The 23,126-nt window shown below is 36.9% G+C and overlaps 1 protein-coding gene across 1 annotated transcript in view; it reads right to left on the bottom strand.

The window, feature by feature from the left end:
* Nucleotides 1-23,126, bottom strand: part of LOC101357370 (usherin) — a 276,794-nt gene that overhangs the window by 99,255 nt on the left and 154,413 nt on the right. Inside the window, exons 9-10 of the mRNA XM_004375958.2 lie at nt 17,866-18,061; nt 14,990-15,120 (exon numbers count right to left, since the gene is read on the bottom strand). Coding sequence (XP_004376015.1) covers nt 14,990-15,120; nt 17,866-18,061 — 327 coding nt within the window. The remainder of the gene's footprint in view (nt 1-14,989; nt 15,121-17,865; nt 18,062-23,126) is intronic.

The raw sequence follows: 23,126 nt of genomic DNA, 5'->3' as shown, positions 1-23,126 counted from the left end.
TTAGGATAAACTGTTAAATTATTATAGGAGTTATAAAAATTACATATTCTACTTACTTTTCTTGGAGACTTATTTACAACTCCTTGTATTGCTTTTTAGAGAATAATTGCCCCAAATTCTTCTCCATTTAAGTAAAAGAAAAAACACAAAATCTTCATAGTTTTAAAATATTTGTCTCAAATGAGCATACATGCCATTTTTAAACACTGAAAAAAAAACTGAATACAAAAATCTATATTCAACATATGTTCAATGTATTCTCAAATCAAATTCTCCATTTGTCCAAAATCAAATAAGTGAGAACCCAAACCTATAGTGTTTAAGAGCTCAGCTGCTAATCAAAAGGTTGGAAGTTCTAATCCACCAGCCGCTTCTTGGAAACCCTATGGGGCAGTTCTGTTCTCTCCTATAGGGTCGCTATGAGTTGGAATTGACTCGATGGCAACCTTTTTTGTTTTTTGCTTTTTTAAATAGAATTGAAAGTCCTGAAATGTCGAGCCAAGGAATCTTCCTTTTTTAAAAAAGTTCTGCTGATGATTCATATGAACACAGAAGTTTGAGAATTATTCTTTCAGGACTTGCTACCTATTCTTTCACCATCTGAGTCAGTTGATTCCTAGGGGACTCAGTCTTATTCTTTTGTCTTCTAACTCAGTCATGCATCTCATCAAATTATTTGTAGATGTAACATTGAGTATCAAAGAAACATAACCGTTATGAATTGGACCAACACTGGAGTATTTTACTACTAAGCATCTGATCATAAATTCTGGAAATAGTCTGGTTTCAGCAATGTTGAGTTCTGTTTTGTTTTTTTAATTTATGAAATATCTAATCACTTGCAGCTATGCTGGTGCTTATATAGAAAAACAACATGTATCTATATCTATTTATATTTATAGAGTACATTCTACCTGCTAGGAGCTTGCTTCGCTCTAATCCGTGGAGCCTGAGAATTATTACACTTTTCTAGCATAGCTACAACAACTTCTTTTCTTCAGCTTCTGCCTCTCTGGAGAAGAAAAGTCCACATTAATGTAACAGGCTACCTTTGTAAGGTACTCATTCCACTTCAAAAATAAATGAATGAATCTGCAGTGGTTTCTGCCACATATAAACGTCACGAACGGGAGAATGCCAGGTGAATAATGTACATCATAATGCTTGTTTCCATTTAAGCGTTTTGTGATACTGCTGTTTATCATCTTGCTCAGCTGTCAAAAATATTCATTTGAGAAGAAAAGCTTCTACATTGGTGTAAAACCAAGATGTCTTTTCTTTTCCATTCTACAATGCCTGTCATTTGTCAGGCTGGTATATTTTTATAGCTCCCCACCACCCTCTGCCAAAGGCATTTCTGAGAAACTGTTTTCCAAACTTACCCACCACAATCTCTAAGGAGTACATAAAAAGGTAAGGCTCTGAAGCCTGCTCAAATGAAGCAGTAGTAGGAACGGAATACCATTTTTTCTCAATCTTTTGAGTATTAAAGACAGAAAGAGTGTAAAGATCTTCCCAACATACTGCTGTTCCCAGCAATAGTTACATACTTTAATGGTTTTAAGAGGAAGACATACAAATATAGGCCTTCTAGTTCTTAAAAGGGTATAATTTCATAATGCATCTTTTTTTATTTTTTCTTTTCTTATTCCTCTTTTTTTTTTTTTTGGCGGCCTTAGGTCTATTTTGCTCAGAGATTATAAGCTATAACTTGTAAAAGATGTATGTAATATATGCCACCATGTTAAATTAGGGCATTTCATAAATGTCATCTGCATGGCATAGCTGTGCAGCATGGTCTTATAATTTGCGGCAAAATTAATATAAAGGTTATTAACAAAATAGTGTTTTGATTTCACCAAAATCAAAGATCTCTCTGTAACATTAAAAAATATATCCAACCTGAATAAATGTTTTATGTTAATGTTGCATAGAAATGCAGTTTTAGAAAAGTTAACTTATTTGGTTTGACAATCGTTTTCTGGTGCTTTCAGTCACCTCATATACATGTGAAAGCTGGACAACGAATAAGGAAGACCAAAGAAGAATTGATACCTTTAAATTATGGTGTTGGCAAAGAAAGTTGAATATACCATGGACTGCCAGAAGAATGAACAAATTTGTCTTAGAAGAAGTACAGCCAAAATGCTCATTAGAGTCCAGGATGGCAAGACTTCATCTCACATACTTTGGACATGTTATCAGGCGGGACCAGTCCCTGGAGGACATCATGCTTGGTAAAGTAGAGGGTCAGCGAAAGAGAGGAAGACTCTCAAAGAGATGGATTAAACAGTGGCTGCAACAACGGGCTCAAACATAGCAATGACTGTGAGGATGGCGCAGGACAGGGCAGTGTTTTGTTCTGTTGCACATAGGGTCTCTATGAGTCGGAACCAACTCGAAGGCACCTAACAGCAACAACAACAGCCCTTGGGATGGGGAGCCATGGTGGCTCTTGCCTTTCCTATGGAAGAGCTGGGTTCAGTTCCCGGTCAATGTACTTCCTGCACAACCATCACACATCTGTCAGTGGAGACTTGCATGTTGAATGTTGCTATGATGCTGAATAAGTGTTAGCAGAGCTTCTAGACTAAGACAGACTGGGAAGAAAGGCCTGGAGATCTACTTACTATTTGGGTCACACAAAATATAAGGTAATATTTTTTCTAGAAAATTCATAAGATGACTTTTGGACATGTAGTGATAATTAATGACAAATATTTAGTTCTGAGCATATGAGAAAGTATTGATGAACCGCAGGAAATGGTATATTAGGTAGAACAACTATATTCTGCTCCATTTTAAAATGTATTTCCTTTAAAATTATCATCAGACAGAGCAATTAATTTTCATGAATAGGGTCCTTATTCCTTATGATTCCATCTTCCATGGGTCAGACCTGGAAATACTTCCTTCACTGATGTCTTTCCATTTCATCTAATTCATTTTGACCCCTAGCCTCCTGCCTTATTCATCCATTTTCTGTTGCCTCTTAATCATTCCTCTCTGTTCTAGCTCTATTGCAGCTGTCTATGGATGGCTTACTGGGCATCATAATCAACCACTCTCCTCTCTTGTTTATATAATTACAACCATCTTTTCAGTTTTTGGCCAACTTTTAGACTTTCTTATTTATTGTTTTTTCTATTTTCAATTTTTAAAAAATGGCTTAGGTTATATCCTCTAATTTCAAAGACAGGTTTAGGAAACCATTCAACTCTAATTTTACAGAGGCTCGGTGGTGTGGAAAACTTAGAAAACCATTTGATTTTAAGATGAGACTGAGAGGATGGAACGGAGTGAGCCCATGCCTGACCAAGGGTACACATGGGCTCAGACGTGCATATTCATACCCACGCCCCAACACATACACATGCGCGCCCAGCTTCCTTAATCTACGTCAGGTGTCTTTGATAGACAATGTTCTAGCTCCTTGGTTGTTAAAGAGTGGTCCATAGACCAGCAGTAATGGCACCATGGGGGAGTTTTGAGAAATGTAGAATCTCAGGCCCCACCTCAGACCTCCCGAATCAGAATCTGCATTTTTAAAAGATAGCCGGAATATTCACATGCACTTTAGAAGTTGGAGAAGCGCTTCTCTAGCTGACCTACACACTGACCGTCATGGCTGCTTTTGTGGTTTCCTCAGAGCTAGTGCCAAGAACCCAGCCAAGTAAGAGGGAGAGAAGATAAGAGGGATGGAGAAAATTGCAAGCAAGTAAGCATGCAACTAGTATTTACTGAATGTTTTCTGTATTAATCAGGCTGTATGCTAGGGACTTTCACTTAAGTCCCCTTACCTCATCACAGTAGTATCTTCCATGGAGGTGGCTACAGTAATACCAGAACACCAGAGGACATACGAAACGGCAGGGCCAGCAGAGGGGCAGGTTGGAGCCAGAGAGTTTGCTCCCACCTTGGGTCAGAAGTAGACTGGGATCTCCAGATATGCATTTTAAGTGTGGGTTCATAGACCTTTCTCCATATACCTCAGGGTACGACCAACAGTTAATCGGCCTGGGACTTCAGCTGGTTCATTTGGATTTAACCCACGCTACATGGAAAAAAGGGAAAGTATGGCTAAGCTCCAAACTCAGGACACATGTCAAAAAACTCCTGCACTGAGTTCACAGGAAACAAGAAGGAAGCACAGTAGCATCCTGGGAAGCTGCCATTACGTGTACCTGGAGTAATGGCTGCACCTATTTGCCTATTCATAAGACAAATGAACTTCTCCATAAACCCCAAACCGAAACCCTTTGCTGTCAAGTCGATTCCAACTCATAGCGACCCTATAGCTCTTCTCCACATTGCAGTGGATTTCATCTTTCTTTGGTTTGTAGACACCTTTTGGATCTGATGAAAGTACTGAAAGCTCTCCCCTCAAAAAGACATAGATACAGTCCTCCAAACATTTTAGAGATGTACATTGATGCTCTAAGACTCATCCATGGTAGCACTAGGGGTCCAAGGACTCTGTATTAAGAACTTGTCAATAATTACAATAACTCTTCTTAATTTTCCTCTCTCCTGTTAATGTTACTATTATTACTGTGCTTTAGATGTTCTCGGTGTCTTGTCTTTGGCATTAGTGTTTTTAGGGTTCAGTGACTCAGAGCATGACTTCATGCCATTCTCAAGATCTTGGCATTCACAAAAGAAAGAATTACAGCTTTCTTATGGAAGAATAAAGCAAACATGCTGTATCTTATGAGATTGGATTGAGCTTCAAAGGACAACTGCCAAAGGGAAAGTTCCCTTCCAGAATACAGAGCGCACAACACAGGCAGTCAGGCCTTTTGGGGCCGGCTTGATTCCTGAGTTATAACAAAATGAATCTTGAACTACTGCCTAATTTCCTTGTATGCTCCCTAATATTATTAAGGATTACAACTGCATGAATTTATAAAATTTCCTTGAATTCAATTTTACAGTTTATAATTCCGACATTATTAACAACTTTTGTAGTGTGTATTCTGTTATCCTACTGAAAATGACACTAAACATTTTTATAAATCTTTTATTACATTATTTAGGCAAGGTATACTTGAGACGGTGTCTCAACATGTAACAATAATATATACACTTTGCCTCTGTGCTTAGAGCATAAGAAAATAAGAAGTCTGAAATTCATAAAAACACTTCTATCATTTTATTTGCATTCATATTCTTATTTAAGCTCTCTCTGGCTATATATCAGAAGTAACTAAAGTTCTCTATTTTTTTTCTGATTATAAAAATTATCAACAAAGCAAATTAGGAAATACAGAAAAGTATAAAAAGAGAAGAATGCTTTTAAAACAAGAAAAAAATGTCTAACATTTTAAGCACGTTTTTCTTTTCATGCATTTTTAAACTAGATTTTTGCACCTGGAAGAATATCAGCATATAGAAGCATCCAAAAACAAATACCAACAACAACAATGAAGCTGGACTATATTAAGAGGAACCCTGCATCAAGATAGGCCAAAAAAAAAAAAAAAAACCTCATTGCTGTCAAGTCAATTCCGAATCATAGCAACCCTGTACGACAGAATAGAACTGCCCCATAGGGTTCCAAGGAGCAGCAGGTGGATTCGAACTGGCAATCTTTTGGTTAGCAGCCGAGTGCTTAATCACTGCACCACGAGGGCTCCATTAGGATAGGAGGAAGACTAATTAACAAACTGAAATATGCAGATGACACAAATTTGCTTGCTGAAAGTGAAGGACTTGAAGCACTTACTGATGAAGATCAAAGACTACAGCCTTCAACATGGATTGCAGCTCAACATAAAGAAAACAAAAATCCTCACAAATGGACCAACAAGCAATATCCTGATAAACAGAGAAAAGATTGAAGTTGTCAAGGATTTCGTTTTACTTGGATCTACAATCAACACCCTTGGAAGCAGCAGTCAAGAAATCAAATGACATATTTCACTGGGCAAATGTGCTGCAAAAGACCTCTTTAAAGTGTTAAAAAGCAAAGATGTCACTTGGAGGACTAAGAGTGCCTGACCCAAGCCATGGCATAGTCAATCACCTCATATGCATGTGAAAGCTGAACAATGAATAAGGAAGACCGAAGATGCCTTTGAATTATAGTGTTGGAGAAGAAGAGCAAATATACCATGAACTGCCAGCAGAATGAACAAATCTGTCTTGGAAGACGTACAGCCAGAATACTCCTTAGTAGAGAGGATGGCAAGATTTGGTCTCATGTACTCTGGACATGTTATCAGGAGGGACCAGTCCCTGAAGAAGGACATCGTGCTTGGTAAAGTGGAGGGTCAGTGAAAGAGAGGAAGACCCTCAATGAGATAGACTGACGCAGTGGCTGCAACAATGGGCTCAAACACAGCAATGATTTTGTGGATGGCACAGAACTGGGCAATGTTTCATTATGTTGTAAATAGGGTTGCTATGAATCAGACTGGAAGGTACCTAACAACAACATGATTCATTTTGCATTAATTTCTATAGAAAGCGTGAGGTTTAGGTCAAAGTTCATGTTTGTTTTTTTGCATATGAATATAAAATTGCTCCAACCCCATTTGTTGAAAACACCATCATTCCGCCACTGAATTACTTTTGCACCTTTGTCCAAAATCAGTCAGAGGTACTTGTGTGGGACTATACCTGGGTTGTCTATTCTGTTCCATTTATCTGTGGGTCTATCCCTTCTCCATGTCACACAATACAATAAGCCTTGAAATCAGATAAATTCCTCCCACTTTCTTTTTATTTTTCAAAATTGCTTTAACAATTCTAAACTTTAGCTATTCTAAAATTTCCATATACACTTTAGAATAATGTTTTCTATATATTCAAAAAAATTTCTGGGATTGGTATAGGAATTTCCTATTAAAATGTGTATATTAATTTGGGAAGAGTTACACTTTTGCTATGTTGTCTTCCATTTATGTTGATCTTCGTTGCTTTCTTTCATCAGTGTTTTGTTATTTTCAGCCTACAAATTCTGTACATGTTTTGTTAGATTTACACCTATCTCATTATTTCGATCGACAGTAAATGGTATTGTATTTTTCATTTCAATGCCCATGCATTCATTGCCAGCATATAGAGAAATATGATTAGTTTTTGTAAGTTCATCTTCTATCTTGGAATCTTGTTGAACTCTCTTATTAGTTCTAGGAGTTTTTTGTTTGCTTGTTTTTGTTTTATTTTTGCATATTCCTTGGGATTTTCTAAATAGACTATCATGTAATCTGAAGAGAGGGATGGTTTTATTTCCCCCTTTCCAGTCAGAATGCCTTTTGTTCCTTCCTCTCGCCTTATTCCTTTGGCTAGAACTTGCTGTACATGTTGAACACCTGTGATGAAATGGACATTCTTGCCTTGTTCCAGTTTTAGGCGAAAGCAATATCTTCCATGGACTCAAATGGACGACAATGACTTTGTTTTTTTTTTAGCTGTAGATATTTTTTGTAAGTGCTCCTTTTCAAGTTGAGGAAGTTCTTCTCTATACCTACTTTTATATGAAAGTTTATCATGAACAGGTGTTGAATTTTGTCAAATACTATTTCTACATCAATTATTACGATCATGTGATATTTTTTCTTTATGTTGCTAATATAATAGATCATACTGACTTTCAAATATTAAACAAGCATTGCATCCCTGAAATAAAACCAACTTGGCCTTTGTGTATAAAAATCCATTGCCATTGAGTCGATTCCCACTCATAGCAACCCTATATGACAGAGTAGAACTGCCCCAGGCGGTTTCCAAGGAGTGGCTGGTGGATTCGAACTGCTGACCTTTGGGGTTAGCAGCCGAGCTTTTAACCACTGCATCCACCAGGGCTCCTGCCTTTGTGTATAATACTTTGTATCTATTTCTGAATTCTATTCACTAAAACTGTTAAGAATTTTGTATCTGTATTTATGAGGGATATTGGTCTATGGTTTTGTTTTTATGTATTGTCTTTGTCTGGTTTTGATACCAGAGTAACACTAACTTCGTAAAATAAGTTGAGAAGCATTCCTTACTCTTCTGTTTTCTGAAAGAGATTGTGCAGAACTGGTGTCTATTCTCCTTTAAAGGTTTAGTAGAATTCTACAGTGAAGCTATTTGTGCCTGGAGATGTCTTTTTCAGGAGGTTTTTAACTACAATTCATTTTCCTTGAACAGTTGTAGGAGTATTCTAACCATCTATTTTATGTTGGGTTGTTTGTGGCCATTTGTACTTTTGAGTAAGTGCTCACATTTATGTAAGTTTTCAATGAATGTGTGCGGAGTTATTGGAAGTATTCCTTCCCTTAGTATCCTTTTGATGTCTGCAAGATCTTTGGGATATTTACTGTTTTGTTTCTGCTATTAGTAATTTATGGTTTCTTTTTTTGGTCAGTCTTGCTAGAGGTTTGTGAATTTTACTGATCTTTCCAATGATCCAGGTATTATTTCATTGATTTTCTCATTATATAATGTCTCTCTGTGTGCCAGGAAATTTTCTTTGCTCTGCAGTAACACATTGTCTGATGTTAATATACCCAATCCTGCTTTCTTTTTATTATTTTTTGCAAAGTATAACTTTTTTCCATCCTTTTATGTACAATTTACATGTATCATTATATTTGAAGTGAGTATCTTAAAGATAGCATTTAGCATATAACCACACCCATTGCAGTTGAGTCAATTCCGACTCACAGGGACCCTATAAGACAGAGTAGAACTACCCCAAGGGTTTCCAAGGAGTGGCTAGTGGATTCAAACTGCTGACCTTTTGGTTAGCGGCTGAGCTCTTAACCACTGTACCACCAGGGCTCCGTGTAGCATGCAGTAGGTCCTTTTTTTTTTTCATTTTACAATCTTTGTCTTTTAATTGGTTCAGATCATTTACTGTTATTACTGATGTATTAAAGCTTAAGTCTTCCATTCTATTTTTTGTTATTTGTTCTGTTTTTCATTTCTCCATTTTCTTTTCCCTACCTTTCTTTGGTTTACTTGAACAATTCTTAGAATTTCATTTTGATTTCTCTGTAGTGCTTTTCAATGTATTTCTCTTTATATAGATTTTTATAGTTGTTGTAGGTCTTATGTTATATATATATATCAAAGTCTGCTGATTTTATTATTTTTCCATTTTGAGTAAACTTTACTTCCCTTTACTTTCCTTTACCCTCTGTCATTTTTAATATAATTGTCTTAAATATTTCCTCTAATGTTTGAGAATTGCATTAAAAAAAATCCAAACTCATTGCCACTGAGTCGATTCTGACTCATAGCGACCCATCAGACAGCGATAATTTTTGCTTCTACCATTAAACGTAATTAAGAACGCTCAAGAGGAGAAAGAAAATGAATTGTATTTATTAATAATTTAAGTCTTTCTAATGTATCTTCCTCCCAGATATTTTAAGATTTCTTATTTTATCATTTCCTTTCTGTTTGGAGACGTTCCTAAGGTAGGTTTGCCAGAGACAAATCCTCTTACTTTTTCTTCATCTGAGAATGTCATGACTTCCTCCTCACTCCCAAAAGATATTTTCACTGAATATGGAAGTCAGTATTGCGAATTCTCTTCTTCCAACACTTCGTAAATGTCATGTCGCTTCCTTCTGACCCGTATGGTTACTGATGAGAAGTCTGCTGTCATTGGAAATGTTTTCTCCTATGGGTAACGTATTATTTCTCTCTGGTTGCTTTCAAGACTTTTTTTTTTTTTCTCTTGTCTTAGTTTTCAGAAGTTTGACTATAATGTGTTTGGACTGGATTTCTTTGGGTTTATACTGTTAAGGGTTCACTTAGCTTTTTAATCTGTAGGTTTAGTGTTCTTTTCCCCAAAATCTGTGAAATTTTCAGACATTTCTTCAAATTCTTTTTTCACTTTCACCCTCTTCCTCTTTCTGGGACTCTAGTGACATAAAAGTTAGGTTTTTTGTTATAGACCCACAGGTCCCTGAAACTCTGTTCATTTTTTTTTTTTTTTTTCCATTCTATTTTCTCTCTGTTGTTCAGATTGGGTTGTTTCTATAGATTTATCTTCAAGCTCACGGATCCTGTCCTTCATCCCCTCCGTTCTGCTATTAGCTTGTCAATTGAGATTTTCTAATTTTAGTTATTGTATTTTTTTATTCTAAAATTTCCATTTGGTCCTTCTATATATCTTCAATCTCTTTAGATAGTTTATATTTCTTTGCAGAAACTTTTTTTCTTCATTTGATTCAAATGTGTTCTTAATTTCTTGTTGAAGTATGTTTATGATGGTCACTTTAAAATCCTTGCCAGATAATTCTAACATCTATGTTATCTTGATATTGATGACTATTGATTCTTTTTCCTCATTCCATTAGAAATCATCCCAGTTCTTGGTATGATGAGTGATTTTTTATTGAAACTTGTAGATTTTAAGATGATATAAGACTCTGGATCTTATATAACCTTATTTAAATCTTAACAGGCCTCCTCTGACACCCCTCCAGTGGGTGAAGGGGGTATCACTGCCTCTTTCCTGCTAGGTGGGGGTGAAGTCCAGGTTCTCACTCAGCCTCCATTGAAAGCCAGCAGGGAAGGACTTCCTTGAAATGTCTGGGGAGAGCCTGGAGTTCTGGTTCCCTACTAGGCCTCTGCAAGGAGGAGAGGCAGAGGCTGGAAGGTGGAGCAATGCCTCTTTGTTGCCCTCCAAGCGTCCTCCAGTGACACCATAATGGGTGGCCTTTCTATCATGAGCAGTGGTGAAGGTCTTGACTCCCCACAAGGTCTCCTCCAACACCATCCCAGCGTGGTGAGAGCAGAGTGCCTCATTACTCCTCCCCACATGGCCCCCGCTAACCCCATGGAGGAGGGGAACAACGGTGCCTTGTGTTAGCCTGACAAAGGTGAAAGCCTAGTCTTTCCACTTCACCTCTGCTGGCAAAGATGGCAATGAGGCCACAATTTCTTCTGTGGTCTTCGGATGGAGAGGAGTGATTATTATCTACAAGATTTTTTGTCTTGCTATGTTTCTTTCTTTCTGTTCATCTGGCTGGAGAGAACAGGTGCTCTTCGGGGCATATTTTGTCTGTACCCATTGGCATTTCTGGGTTACAATGAATATCCAATCCGGAATATATAATGCAAAAAGAAAACCCAAGGAATTCACCACTCTGTCATTCCTGGGTCCCAAGGTCCGTAGCCAGTATGCCTTTTTCTCTCCAATTTTCAGAGTTTGTTAATTTGTTTTTTAATTGCTTTATTTATAATGGCCAGAGGTTTTAGTTGTACTTAGTGAGAGGAATACAGCAAAGTATGTCTACTCCATCTTCCTAAAAAGAGGAAACTCTGCTCTACATTTTTAAAAGATTCTTTAAATACATAGACTCAGTAAAATTTACCACAGTGTGTCTTTTTACATTTAAGCTGCTAAGCATATACCATATTTTTAAGCACACAGTGTGCATCTTCTTCATTTGTTTGCCAATTGCACCCTCCCCCCACAAAATATTTTTGTAAGCCCTCTATGTTAGTTTTTTTTTTACAGCAACATACAAAAACAAACTGGCATAGAGGCACTTATGAAAATACCTCGTGAGGGGAAGGGTACAGTTGGCAAACAAAAGTAGAAGGGGCGGGTTATTTGAGTAAAAATATGGTAATTGGCCCATTCAATCCAAAGATTTGTATGCCTACAGCTAAAGAAACATTTTTATTTGATTGTTCCTTTGATCGTATTCTCCCTTCCACTGCTCCTATTTCTGTCTCTGGAACTGTTATTTGTAGTATACTTCAGTGTGCTCTACATTGTCTAACTTTTTTTTTGCTTATTTTCCATGTCTTTCTCTTTTTGTTCTTTGTTCTGTAAAATTTCCTCATCTTTATATTTCAAGATTCAAACTTGGTCTTAATCAATGCAATTAAAAAAATTTATCATTATATTTAAAATTTCCAATTTTCTCTGGCTACTTTTACATGGAATCCTCATGATTTAATGGTCTTCATATCCCTTTGAATCTCAATTTATACTAAGTGGAATAGTTTTTAAGTTTTCTTTTGTTGTCTAAATTATGTCTACTTCTTCCAAGGTCAGTTGTTCTCTTCATTTATCTTAATATTTCTGCTTTGTGCTGTTGACTTCCTAAATAGATAGTAATAATAGGTTATATTATATTTAAGAATTAAGATCTAAGTTACATTTTTGGATTAATACTTCAATTAATTGGTATAGGTTAAATTTCCTTTCAATTCTGTAGTTTTATTTCTCCAACAGATTTCTTTCTGCATTGGGTGGGCTGACCATAAACTGCAAATGGGTAGGTACTGTCAATTGGTAGTTTTCATTTTAGGGGTTGTAAGTATGGAACCCTGTGGTGCAAAAGTTAAGTGCTCAGCTGCTAACTGAAAGGTCGGTGGTTTGAACCCACCAGCAGCTCCACAGGAGAAAAGACCTGGTGATCTGCTCCCATAAAGATTACAGCCTAGGAATCCCTATGGGGCCGTTCTGTTTTTCATATAGGATTATTATGGGTTGGAATCAACTCCACAGAACACAATCTAACACCTCAAGTATGGAGCAGGTAGACATACTGCAGACAGTTTCAACTGCCAAACAAAGAAGGGATTTTTTTCTCTGGCCATAGAGGATTTTTGTGCAGGTCCTTTCTTGGCAGAGCTACCAGATTTCAGAGGATGTCTATATGGATTGATGACATCAAGGGCAAAAGAGGCCTCAGCTTCTCAGATGCTTCTGTCCTGGGTATAATCATCCATAATCCCACCCAAGAATTAGATCCACCTCATGGGAGGCAAGGAAAGATAGCCTGAGCCAGTAACATGCGGGAGCAGCTCTTCCTGGCTCATGAGAGCAAATAATGCACATCTCTTCCCAACTCCACGATCAGTGACATCTCATTGGTAACTTGAAATTGGCCAGGGTTGGGCTTTTTTTTTTTTTCCTTACATACCCAGCTGTTAAACCTTTACAGCTTTCCAATTTTCAGCATTATTTAAAATTGTCTCCCACCTCAATGAAATGGACTTGGAAAAAAAAAAAAAACTAATTGAGTTTGGAAATATAAGGTTTTATTTCCTGCACACCTGAGTTTTGAGTTAGAGAGGCATATCTGCTACACTTTAGTTCATATGGATTATGACATGTAAATGAGACTTTGGGAGGTAGAACTTTAGTTCACAGTCTCTCAATACAATATACCAAAGTTATTTGACCTTGGATCTTCAGGAAGAAAAATGGTTCTCTAGGTGAAAATTCTGCATACTGTTCAAATTATTATAATCACCATTTTAAATGACCATCTGACTATGAGATCAGGGCTCAGACAGAATCTCTCTTCATTCACTCAATATTTATTCAACAAATAGTTATTGGTGCTTAGGTGACTGTTCATGGTGGACAAGGAGACAGAAGACAAGTTAACAAATAAAGAAAGATAATATAAGACAATGATAAAGACTTTAATAAAAATAACTTGGGGTGATGTGAAAGACAGTGAACTGGGAATGTTCTGTAATCTTGTGGTCAGTGAAGATATCTGTGAGTTGAGACTTGAATGACAAGCAAAAGACAGCCATGCTGAAAATTCAGGGCAGATGTGTAAAGATGAGACATGCAAAGATGCAGTCAGATTTTACTAATCAGTACACATAAAATTGAAATATGATTTTCTGGGAAAACAGGCCTCAATATCATAAAATAAAAACAGTACAAACTGTCTTTGTTAAGTATTCTTCTACTTTTCAGCTTTCCAATGAAGTATATAATGTTCTCCTATTAACATACTGGAGCCCTGGTGGCGCAGTGGTTAAGAGCTTGGCTGCTAATCAAGAGGTCCGCGTTTTGAATCCACCAGTCACTCCTTGGAAACCCTATGGGGCAGTTCTACTCTGTCCTATAGGGTTGCTATCAACTTGAGGGCAATGGGTTTGGTTTTCTGGTTTATTAACATACTGTGGTTACTTTGAAGTCTTTAAATGTGTATAATGGCCTAGTTATTGTTTGGGTTTTGTTCATTAAAGCAGTTTTTAATATATGCTAAAAGTTATATGACAAATACATTTTGCCTTGAACTGATTATCTTTAAATGATTACTTTAATAAAATATTTTTTTTAGTTCTCCTTAACTGAATTGTGGTTTATGCTCCTAGCCACTGTATTCTCAATTATTTATAAGAAATTGCATAATTATTAGATGATTACAATCATTGGATTCATTTTTTTACAGTAAATCTGTCCATCTATTTTCACTTACTAGTATTATCAGAGTAAGTAAAAAGCTTCAGCTGAAGACATGTTTAAATACAAAGCTGCTTTTTCTGAACTGAGGACCCAAGTTACTTAGAATTTGTGACATTGCCAAAAAAAATGCATTAAAATTATAAATATCCATTGCACTTATGAGCTACAGAAGATGTTAGAATAACAAATTTAAAAGCAGAGCTATCAATTTCCATTTGGATCTATGGGTAAAAAACCTTTGCTATACTATCTTCTATGAAATTTAGAAACAAAGACTGTTCTTGTTTAATTAATATCACTTAATATTAATTCACCAATAATTCCAAGACATATACTTAATTTAACTTCCCACTTTACCTGGAACCCATTGCCCCTCAATTTTTTTCACTGTTCTGAAATTAAAAACAAAACGAGCCTTTATTACATACAAAGAACCACCTAAGTAGCCTAAAGCAACCATCCCTTTGAAATGCACACGTGGAGTAATCCTCCCCCCAAAAACCAGTTGCCATTGAGTTGACCCTGATTCATGGTGACCCCATGTGTATCAGAGTAGAACTGTCCTCCATAGAGTTTTCAATGGCTGATGTTTCAGAAGTAGATCACCAGGACTTTCTTCCAAGGTACCTCTGGGTGAACTTGGACTTCTAACCTTTCAGTTAGTAGCCCAGAGCATTAACTGTTTGTACCACCCAGGGACTCCACACACAAAGAACTTCCCTGTAAACATGGTTCTCAATTTCGCTGGTAGAACATCTCAAACTAGTCTCTGACGGAGAGGACGCTGTTTTGCCTTCGGGGCAGAGTAGAGCTCACCTGATTACAAATGAAGCTGTTGTTTCTAGTGCCCACGTTATCACACTCGCAGGGTTTGCAAACATCGATGGCTGAAGGATCTGCACCAACCTGTCGGTAAAAGTAATCCTTACACAGCTCGCAGTTCTTTCCTGCATCAGGGAAAGGTTATGCATTGTGACTTCCAATTCATTAAAATCAGCTGCATCATTCAAAATTAAAGACTGTATTCCTTTGAGAGAATTCTATAATTTTCGGGACGTCCATGTTAATGCACCTTTCATCTCTACCTGCCAATTTAGTGATCCAGAGCATATGAAACAGTGAACCTGTTACAAACTGTGCTTTACTTCATTAAACTCCCATCTGCTATCTAATACCACACTTCTAAAAGGCTGTGCTTTGTAAGGACCCACACATTTTAAAAGTTTGTTTCTAAACTTAGAAGTTTTCTTGATTCCAAGGACCAGGCACTTAGTCTAAATCAAATATGACAAAATCTATATATAGAGAAGATGATAGTTAGGTAGTGAGAAGCAAGTAGGTATGCAGCCCTAGTAATATTTTTTTTCCAGAGCAGAGGCTGCTCTTAATACAATTTATTATTCTAATAATAAAATGATTAAAACATATCCTTATGTTACTGCTTATGGCCATTATTTTTCATTTCAAATATGAAAATAGAAAAGTATAACATTTAAACATATCAGGTAAATTTCGTATTAATTATTCGAATAGCCTGGCATATTTGGTGCATTGGGTAACCTCTATAGTTTACAATTTCTAAATTAAAAATTATCTCATGCCATTTTACATAAGAGAAAAACTAAGCCATGGGGAGTTTCTAAAGCAGATCTGGGTAGCATATAAGGCTGCTGAAATAAAACCCAAGGCTCTCAATTCCCCATTAAACATTATGCACTCTGCTCAAATATTGCTGAAATTGGCCCAATGTTAGAAGACTACTGAAACAACTTAATCAAGCGAAAACTCGCGTTCTAATGGATATTGGCTACAGCCTAATTAAAAATTAAATGGATTTATAAGATTTCTAGAACATTTTATATTTATATATGCTGATGACTCCCAAATCTATATTTCCAGTCTAGATTTCTCTCCTTTATTTATTATTTAATGAATATTTATGGAATGATTACCATGTTCCAAACACTATGCTAAGTGCTGAGGAATACAGCAGTGGGCAAAATACACATTACGCCTCTCTCATGGAGCTGTCTCACAATCTAGCTGGTAAAATGAATCTTAATTTAATGATAACAAGAATAAACACACATCTACAAACCGTGATAAACGTAAGGTGCCAACAGTGGATGTAGATAGTCCTGATCTCTTCGGAAGCATCACTAAAGAAAAGGGGCTTGAAAAAGGGGGCTTCAGATCTGTGTAACCAACTACCCACAAGAGAATTCTCTACGTGTCATGGAAACACAGAGAACATGTTCAAAACAGAACTTGTCATCTGCTCCCTACATTATCCTCTTTCTGTGCTTCCTATCTTCGTGACTTGACCCTCTGCTTCGAGGTGAACGTTACAGGTGTCAGTCTTGACTGCTCTGCCTTCCTTACCTGCATCCTATAACCAGTTGCTCATAATATGCTACTTTTCAGCCTAAATAGCTCTTGAATCCTCATCTCTCTACCCACCCTGTCTTAAATGTAGTTGAGCATCTGTCCTCACGCGATTATAGTACCCTACTATCGGGACATCCCAAACCACTGCTGGCATTCTCCAGTTCATTCTGCACTCTACAGCCAGACTGATACTTTAAAAGAACAAAACTGATTATGGCCGTTTCCTGTATAAACCACTGTAGCATCTCATTAACCTTGGGATAAAAGTCAAGCTCTTTATCATGGGTTTCATGGCTTCTAAAGCCCTGTGTGATCTGGCCAGAGCTGTCCTCCCTAGCATATTTTCCTACCACCAGCCATTTGCTCTTCTATCAGTTTTTCAAATGTACCATGTTTCTCTCTCCTCCAGGCCATTGAACAACCCGTTTCTCCTACTGGAAACATTTGCCTAGGCCCTCAATTCCCTTCCCTCTTGCTCTATCACCTGGGTAACTCCCGCTGTCCTTGTCATGTCTTAACACTTCCCCTTTGTAATTGTTTCTGTAATCATGTGCCTTTCCCAGTATGCAGTAATCCATACAAAGACAGGGAAATTCATTATTTTGTTTGTCTTTATATCCCCAGCGCTTGGCCAAGTTCTTGTGACATTTTAGGTTACGGTAATTATTTAATGAATTCATTCATTCATGATACAGAGTAGCACAATTGCAAATCTATCAATGTTGAGCCATTATGTTTTTCAAATGTAGATGTTATCTATTTCTGCTCTTAAAGTACTGGCCTTTCCTAAAATATCAATTTTCTATGACTAGACAAAATGCTTTATGGTTTTAGAAGACTATGATTATCATCTTCTGCATTTAATTAGTTTCTTTAAATAAGAATAATACCAGATTCCCAGTGTCCATGCCAAATTTGAATGAATGCAAACATCTCCACATGAGAAAAAGGGTGTAATGGAAGATAAGGGCGACACACAAGGAAACTTATTTTAATGACATGTGCATTCAAACTAACCAGTCCTGAGTTATGCAAAATATATTCATGGTTTAATCAAATGATGTCACTCCTTAAAAAAAAAAAAATTCCTGAAATCATATAGACTAAGACTAGACTTCCAGTTCTGAAAACTACCTAATGCTTTCAAATTATGAAGATTTGGTGAACTAGCTTTGGTTTTCACAATATGAAAGTGCTTTCTCAAATAAGACAGCAATAAGATAATTTAAAATAGAATGCGTTGTATGTATAGAAGCACACAGCCTCAAAGGCCAAGTCAGCAGCTTGTGTTATTTGCTATTTACCTGTAGTGTTATGCTCGCAGTCATCACAAACTCCTCCACCCCCTCTGAGGTGCTCAGCCGGGAAAGGGTCCACGGAAATTTCATAGTGGCAGCTCCTGGAGTGGCTGTTGCATTGACAGGGTTTACAATTGAAGGTGTGAACTTGATCACCTTGGCGGAAAGGCTTGTCATTATAAAGAGGCAAACAGCGATCACACTAGAACAATAAGCAAATACAAAGCTGTAAATTAATTTTCTTTTTATTTGTACATCAGACACTTGCGCTAGATTTAAAGATAATGACAAAGAGTTAAAAGACAGCAATCATTTTTTGAACTGTCTTATAAATCACAAATCAACATATTGCAGGCAGTCTTCACTTTGCACAGTAGTGTGGGTTCAAAAAAGTGACTATGCAAGCTGAAATTGTACAGATCCATCTCAATAATCAATTGGAAAAAGTATGATTATTCCACGATCTTTAAAAAAATTTGTCAAAACACTAAAAACTCCCTTACTGTCAGTTTTAAGTGTAAAGGGAAATAGAAAATACTGAAACCAACATTTATTTAGTAGACTGTAATTTAAAGCATTAGAAATTTTGAAAATTAAAGTACTTTATGTCTTTGTAAATACTCATCAGGAGTAGTATGAAGAGAGCTTGCTTTCTTCTTGTCCTAGAGCTATGATACTGAGTGAGCATCTTTTCCTACCTTGGCAAATAGCCATACTTGTTTTTGAGTTTAGATCAGATGCCAACATTTTAACTGTATGCTTTCGATGTTGCGAAATGTCTCCGAGTTGTCGTTGCTGTTGTTGCTGTTAGGTGCCATCGAGTATGTTCTGACTCAGAGCAACACTATGTACAACCAAACGAAACCCTGCCTGGTCCTGCGCCATCCTCACAATCATTGTTATGCTCGAGCCCATTGTTGCAGCCACTGTGTCAGTCCATCTCATTGAGGGGCTTCCTCTTTTACGCTGACTCTCCACTTTCCTTTAATTGAAGTGTTTTGTTTTGTTTTCCTTTTTCATTAAAAAATTTATGCACAAATTGTTTTGTGACTTTGGTTGCAATTCCTGCAATGTATCAGCACTCTCCCCCTTTCCCTTTTCACCCCGGGTTCCCCGTGTCCATTCGTCCAGTTTTCCCATCCCTTCCTGCCTTCTCATCTTCGCTTTTGGGCAGGTGTTGTCCGTTTGGTCTCTTGTGCTTGAATGAACTAAGAAGCACGTTCCTCACGTTTAACTGAAGTTTTTGACGGCATGGCTTCCTCTGGGATATCTTCACCGTGGTCATCACAGCCAGTTCCCTCAATTAGGATAAATTTTTCTTCAACAAGTTACTCTGGCTGCATATCTAGAGGCTCTCCAATGGCAACACTGTGATCAGCTATTTCTTATATAATTCCGTTTACATTCAATTTGAGTTTCACTTTCATACTTACTTCTTCGCAGCGCTTTCATCTTCAGTGGCTAATTTCCTTTTCTGAATATGCATTTTTGTAAAATGTCACATGGGTTTATCACTGAGAGACAAGGAGGCAGCACAACTACACACTTTTCTGTCTGTGAATGATTGAGGAACAGACATACAGTGACCAATCACCAACAGACTTTACACCCATGACCTGTTCGGTCACTGATCATGATGCACATCAGTTATTTACATAGTGATTTGTAGACTGAAGAACCAGCAGCCAAGTTTGCACTTCATGCAATTACTCACAGTTAATATAATGTGGCAACTGAAATTTAAACCATGTTGTTGGGGAACTGGTACTATTTAACTAAGCTATGATGAACTACTTTAATTATGAATCAAAAGAGTTAAAGGAATGCAGAATAAAGTTTCAAAAAGTCTCCTATATATACGTAATAATGGCCCTTTGCTATCTGGTTTTTATTAACATTGTCAAAAACTATTTTGATATTGGGACAACAAAGAATATTCCATTGTTCTATTTTCTGTAACAAGTATTTAATATTTTAGACCAGTTTATTTGATGTATTTCATATTCGCTATTGATCAAACTGTAGTCAAAAGAATAATTGGATCATTTCTATCAGTATTTATTTACCCTTCTTGTTCATGGTTGAACAAATTCTTCCCTTAATATTTTAAGGTAGAAAGAAAGAATAATTCAATTCTCAAGAGTGTTATTATTTAATGGTATTCTGAAAATTATAGTTTGAAAAAAAAGTGTGTTTTTCTACTTAGCTGAACACAAAAAGAAAAGGAAAAAAAAGAGAGAAAGAATAAGAACATAAATGTTAGGTCACAATTTTCACATCAGATAATGCAACATCCTAATAATTAGTAAAGAATGCACTTTCACATTTTGGTCAATTTAAGAAATCTGATACACTCTGAAGATTCTATCTCCCTGAAATCATTTCTAAGCTTCTAGATAGGGATAGTTGTACCTCTTCTTTTCTCCTGTAGCACCCCATTAATACCTTGACCTTGCTCCTAATACTCTAAACCGAAATGATTGGTTCATTTACGCGTATCTTCCAGGAAATGGAAGTTACTGACTTTTATACTCCCTGTGTCATCAGCACATAGGAGCTTAATAGGCAATTGCTAAACTGTTAGCTGAAAATTCACATCTAAAGGTGAAAGTAATGTCTAAAACAAAGTTATTCTTGAGAGAATTTAGAGAGAGGACAGATGGAAACAATTCATAAATAGGTAAAGGCTTCAGAATTGACTATTACAAAATGATTTACAATAAAGCACTTACAAATATAAAATTAAAACCATTTTAGTAAGATCAATCTCTGTAACAGTCATATGGTCAACTATGGGTCTTTGGAGAAAACATTTTAAAATTGGGAAAATAGACCTCTCCAAGTTTTCTATCACAAACAATAACCATTTGCAAATCAAATTTATTTCATAGAATCAAAAGTTAGAGATAAGACATTGGCTTGAAATCAGATCTTAGTTCAACTTCTGGTGCTACCACTTACTAACTGAAAAGACAACTGTGAAAATTCATATGAAATGTGTACTTTCTATGTGCTGGGCACTGTATTGGTGCTGTTGTTAGGCGCCCTCAAGTCTGTTCCAACTCATAGTGATCCGATGTACAACAGAAGGAAATACTGCCTGGTCCTGCACCATCCTCACAATCATTGCTATGGTTTGAGCCCATTATTACAGCCACTGTGTCAATCCATCTCATCCAGGATCTTCCTCTTTTTCACTGACATTCTACTTTAAATTATGGTGTTGATGAAGAATACTGACTATACGATGAACTGTTAGAAGAACAAACAAGTCTGTCATGGAAGAAGGACAGCCAGAAGGCTCCTTAGAAGCAAGGATGGCGAGACTTTGTCTCACATACTTTGAACATGTTATCGGGAGGGATCAGTCCCTGGAGAAGGACATCATGCTTAGTAAAGTAGGAGGCAGTGTATTATGCATGTAAAATAAATTATTTCACTGGATATGCTAGGCCATAGGGTCATTTAGTATTCCACATTTGATTTCTGTTCCTTGATTTGCTAGTCCTGTGTTTGAACAATTAACTTTACCTCTTTAAGTCTTATTTTTCTTATCTTTAAGATCAGGTTAATAATACTTGCCTCATAGGGTTATTGCAAGGATCAAGTATTTAGCAGAGTGCCTGTCACATAGTAAAACCAGTTGCTATCAAGTAGACTCCAACTCATGGAGGCCCAATGTGTGTCAGAGTAGAACTATGCTCCAGAGGGTTTTCAATGGCTGATTTTTTGGAAGTAGCTCGCTAGGCATTTCTTCTGAGATGCCTCTGGATAAACTCAAATCACCAACCTTTTGGTTAGCAGCCCAGCGAGCTAACCACTTGTGCCACCCCAAGACTCCAACACGTAGTAAGTCATCAGCAAACATTGCCTGCTACTTTTATTATTAGATTAGAAACTGTGGATTAAAGAGATTAGGTAACATGAACAATGTAATTGGACAGTTAGTCTTTGAGTCTGCTTTATGAATCTCATTGCTTCATCTCTAAAAGGAAGCTAAAAACTTAACTCAGTATCTAATTTATTATCACTCAATATAATCTGAGGATGAGCAGTAATATTTAAATAATGCCGGCACAAGGCCTGGCATACATCGTGCAGTCAAAATATGGCAATTACAAGATGGAAGAGGAGGATGAAGGAGGAGGGGCAAAGTACAACAGAGGTGTTGATCTCAAGTTTCAGTGGCACCAGCAGTACATAAGACTGTCCCTATGCAGAAAATATTGCCAATAACCCTTAATAGAGGATTCTCTGATCGTAAAAGTATGGATCCATGTTCTGCTTTAGAGGAAGTGTCCTACAGAGTAGAACAAGGAGCAACTTACAACCAAAATTTATGTCAAAATTCATTTCTTGTTAATTTATCATCTGTAGCTATAATTGTCTTCTCGAGTCACCCTTCGTTGGTATAGACGAGTGAGCACCTCCAGTGTTGCATCCGTTTGTTGAAACATATTAATTGGTATTCCATCAATTCCTGGAGCCTTGTTTTTCGCCAGTGCTTTCAGTGCAGCTTGGACTTCTTCCTTCAGTACCATCGGTTCTTTATCATATGCACCTCCTGAAATGGTTTTGGTACAGTGATTCTGTATATTCTTTCCATCGTTTTTTGTTGCTTTCTGCTTCATTCAACATTTTCCCTGTAGAATCCTTCAATATTGCAACTTGAGGCTTGAATTTTTTCTTATTTTTTTTCAGTTTCAGAAATGCCAAGTGTGTTCTTCCTTTTCAGTTTTTTAACTCCAGGTCTTTGCATATTTCAGTATAATACTTTACTTTGTCTTCTCGAGCTGCCCTTTGAAATCTTCTGTTCAGCTCTTTTACTTCATCATTTCTTCTCTTCGCTTTAGCTGCTCTATCTTCAAGAGAAAGTTTCAGAGTCTCTTCTAACATCCATTTTAGTCTTTTCTTCCTTTCCTTTCTTTTTAATGACCTTTAGCTTTCTACATATATCATGTCCCTGATGTCGTCCTACAACTTGTCTGGTCTTTGGACATTAGTGTTCAATGTGTCAAATCTATTATTGAGATGGTTTCTAAATTCAGGTGGGATATACTGAAGGTAGTACTTGGGCTCTTGTGGACTTGTTTTAATTTTCTTCAGCTTCAACTTGAACTTGCATATGAGTAATTTACAGTCTGTTCCGCAGTCTGCCCCTGGCCTTGTTCTGACTGATGATATTGAGCTTCTCCTTTGTCTCTTTCCACAGATGTAGTCAATTTGACTCCTGTGTATTCCATCCAGCAAGGTCCACATGGATAATC

The sequence above is a fragment of the Trichechus manatus genome, unplaced genomic scaffold (assembly GCF_000243295.1).
Source record: "Trichechus manatus latirostris isolate Lorelei unplaced genomic scaffold, TriManLat1.0 scaffold00039, whole genome shotgun sequence".
Taxonomy (NCBI): Eukaryota; Metazoa; Chordata; class Mammalia; order Sirenia; family Trichechidae; genus Trichechus; species Trichechus manatus.
The sequence above is the reverse complement of the archived record's forward strand: the minus strand, read 5'-3'. Positions and strand labels throughout refer to the sequence as shown.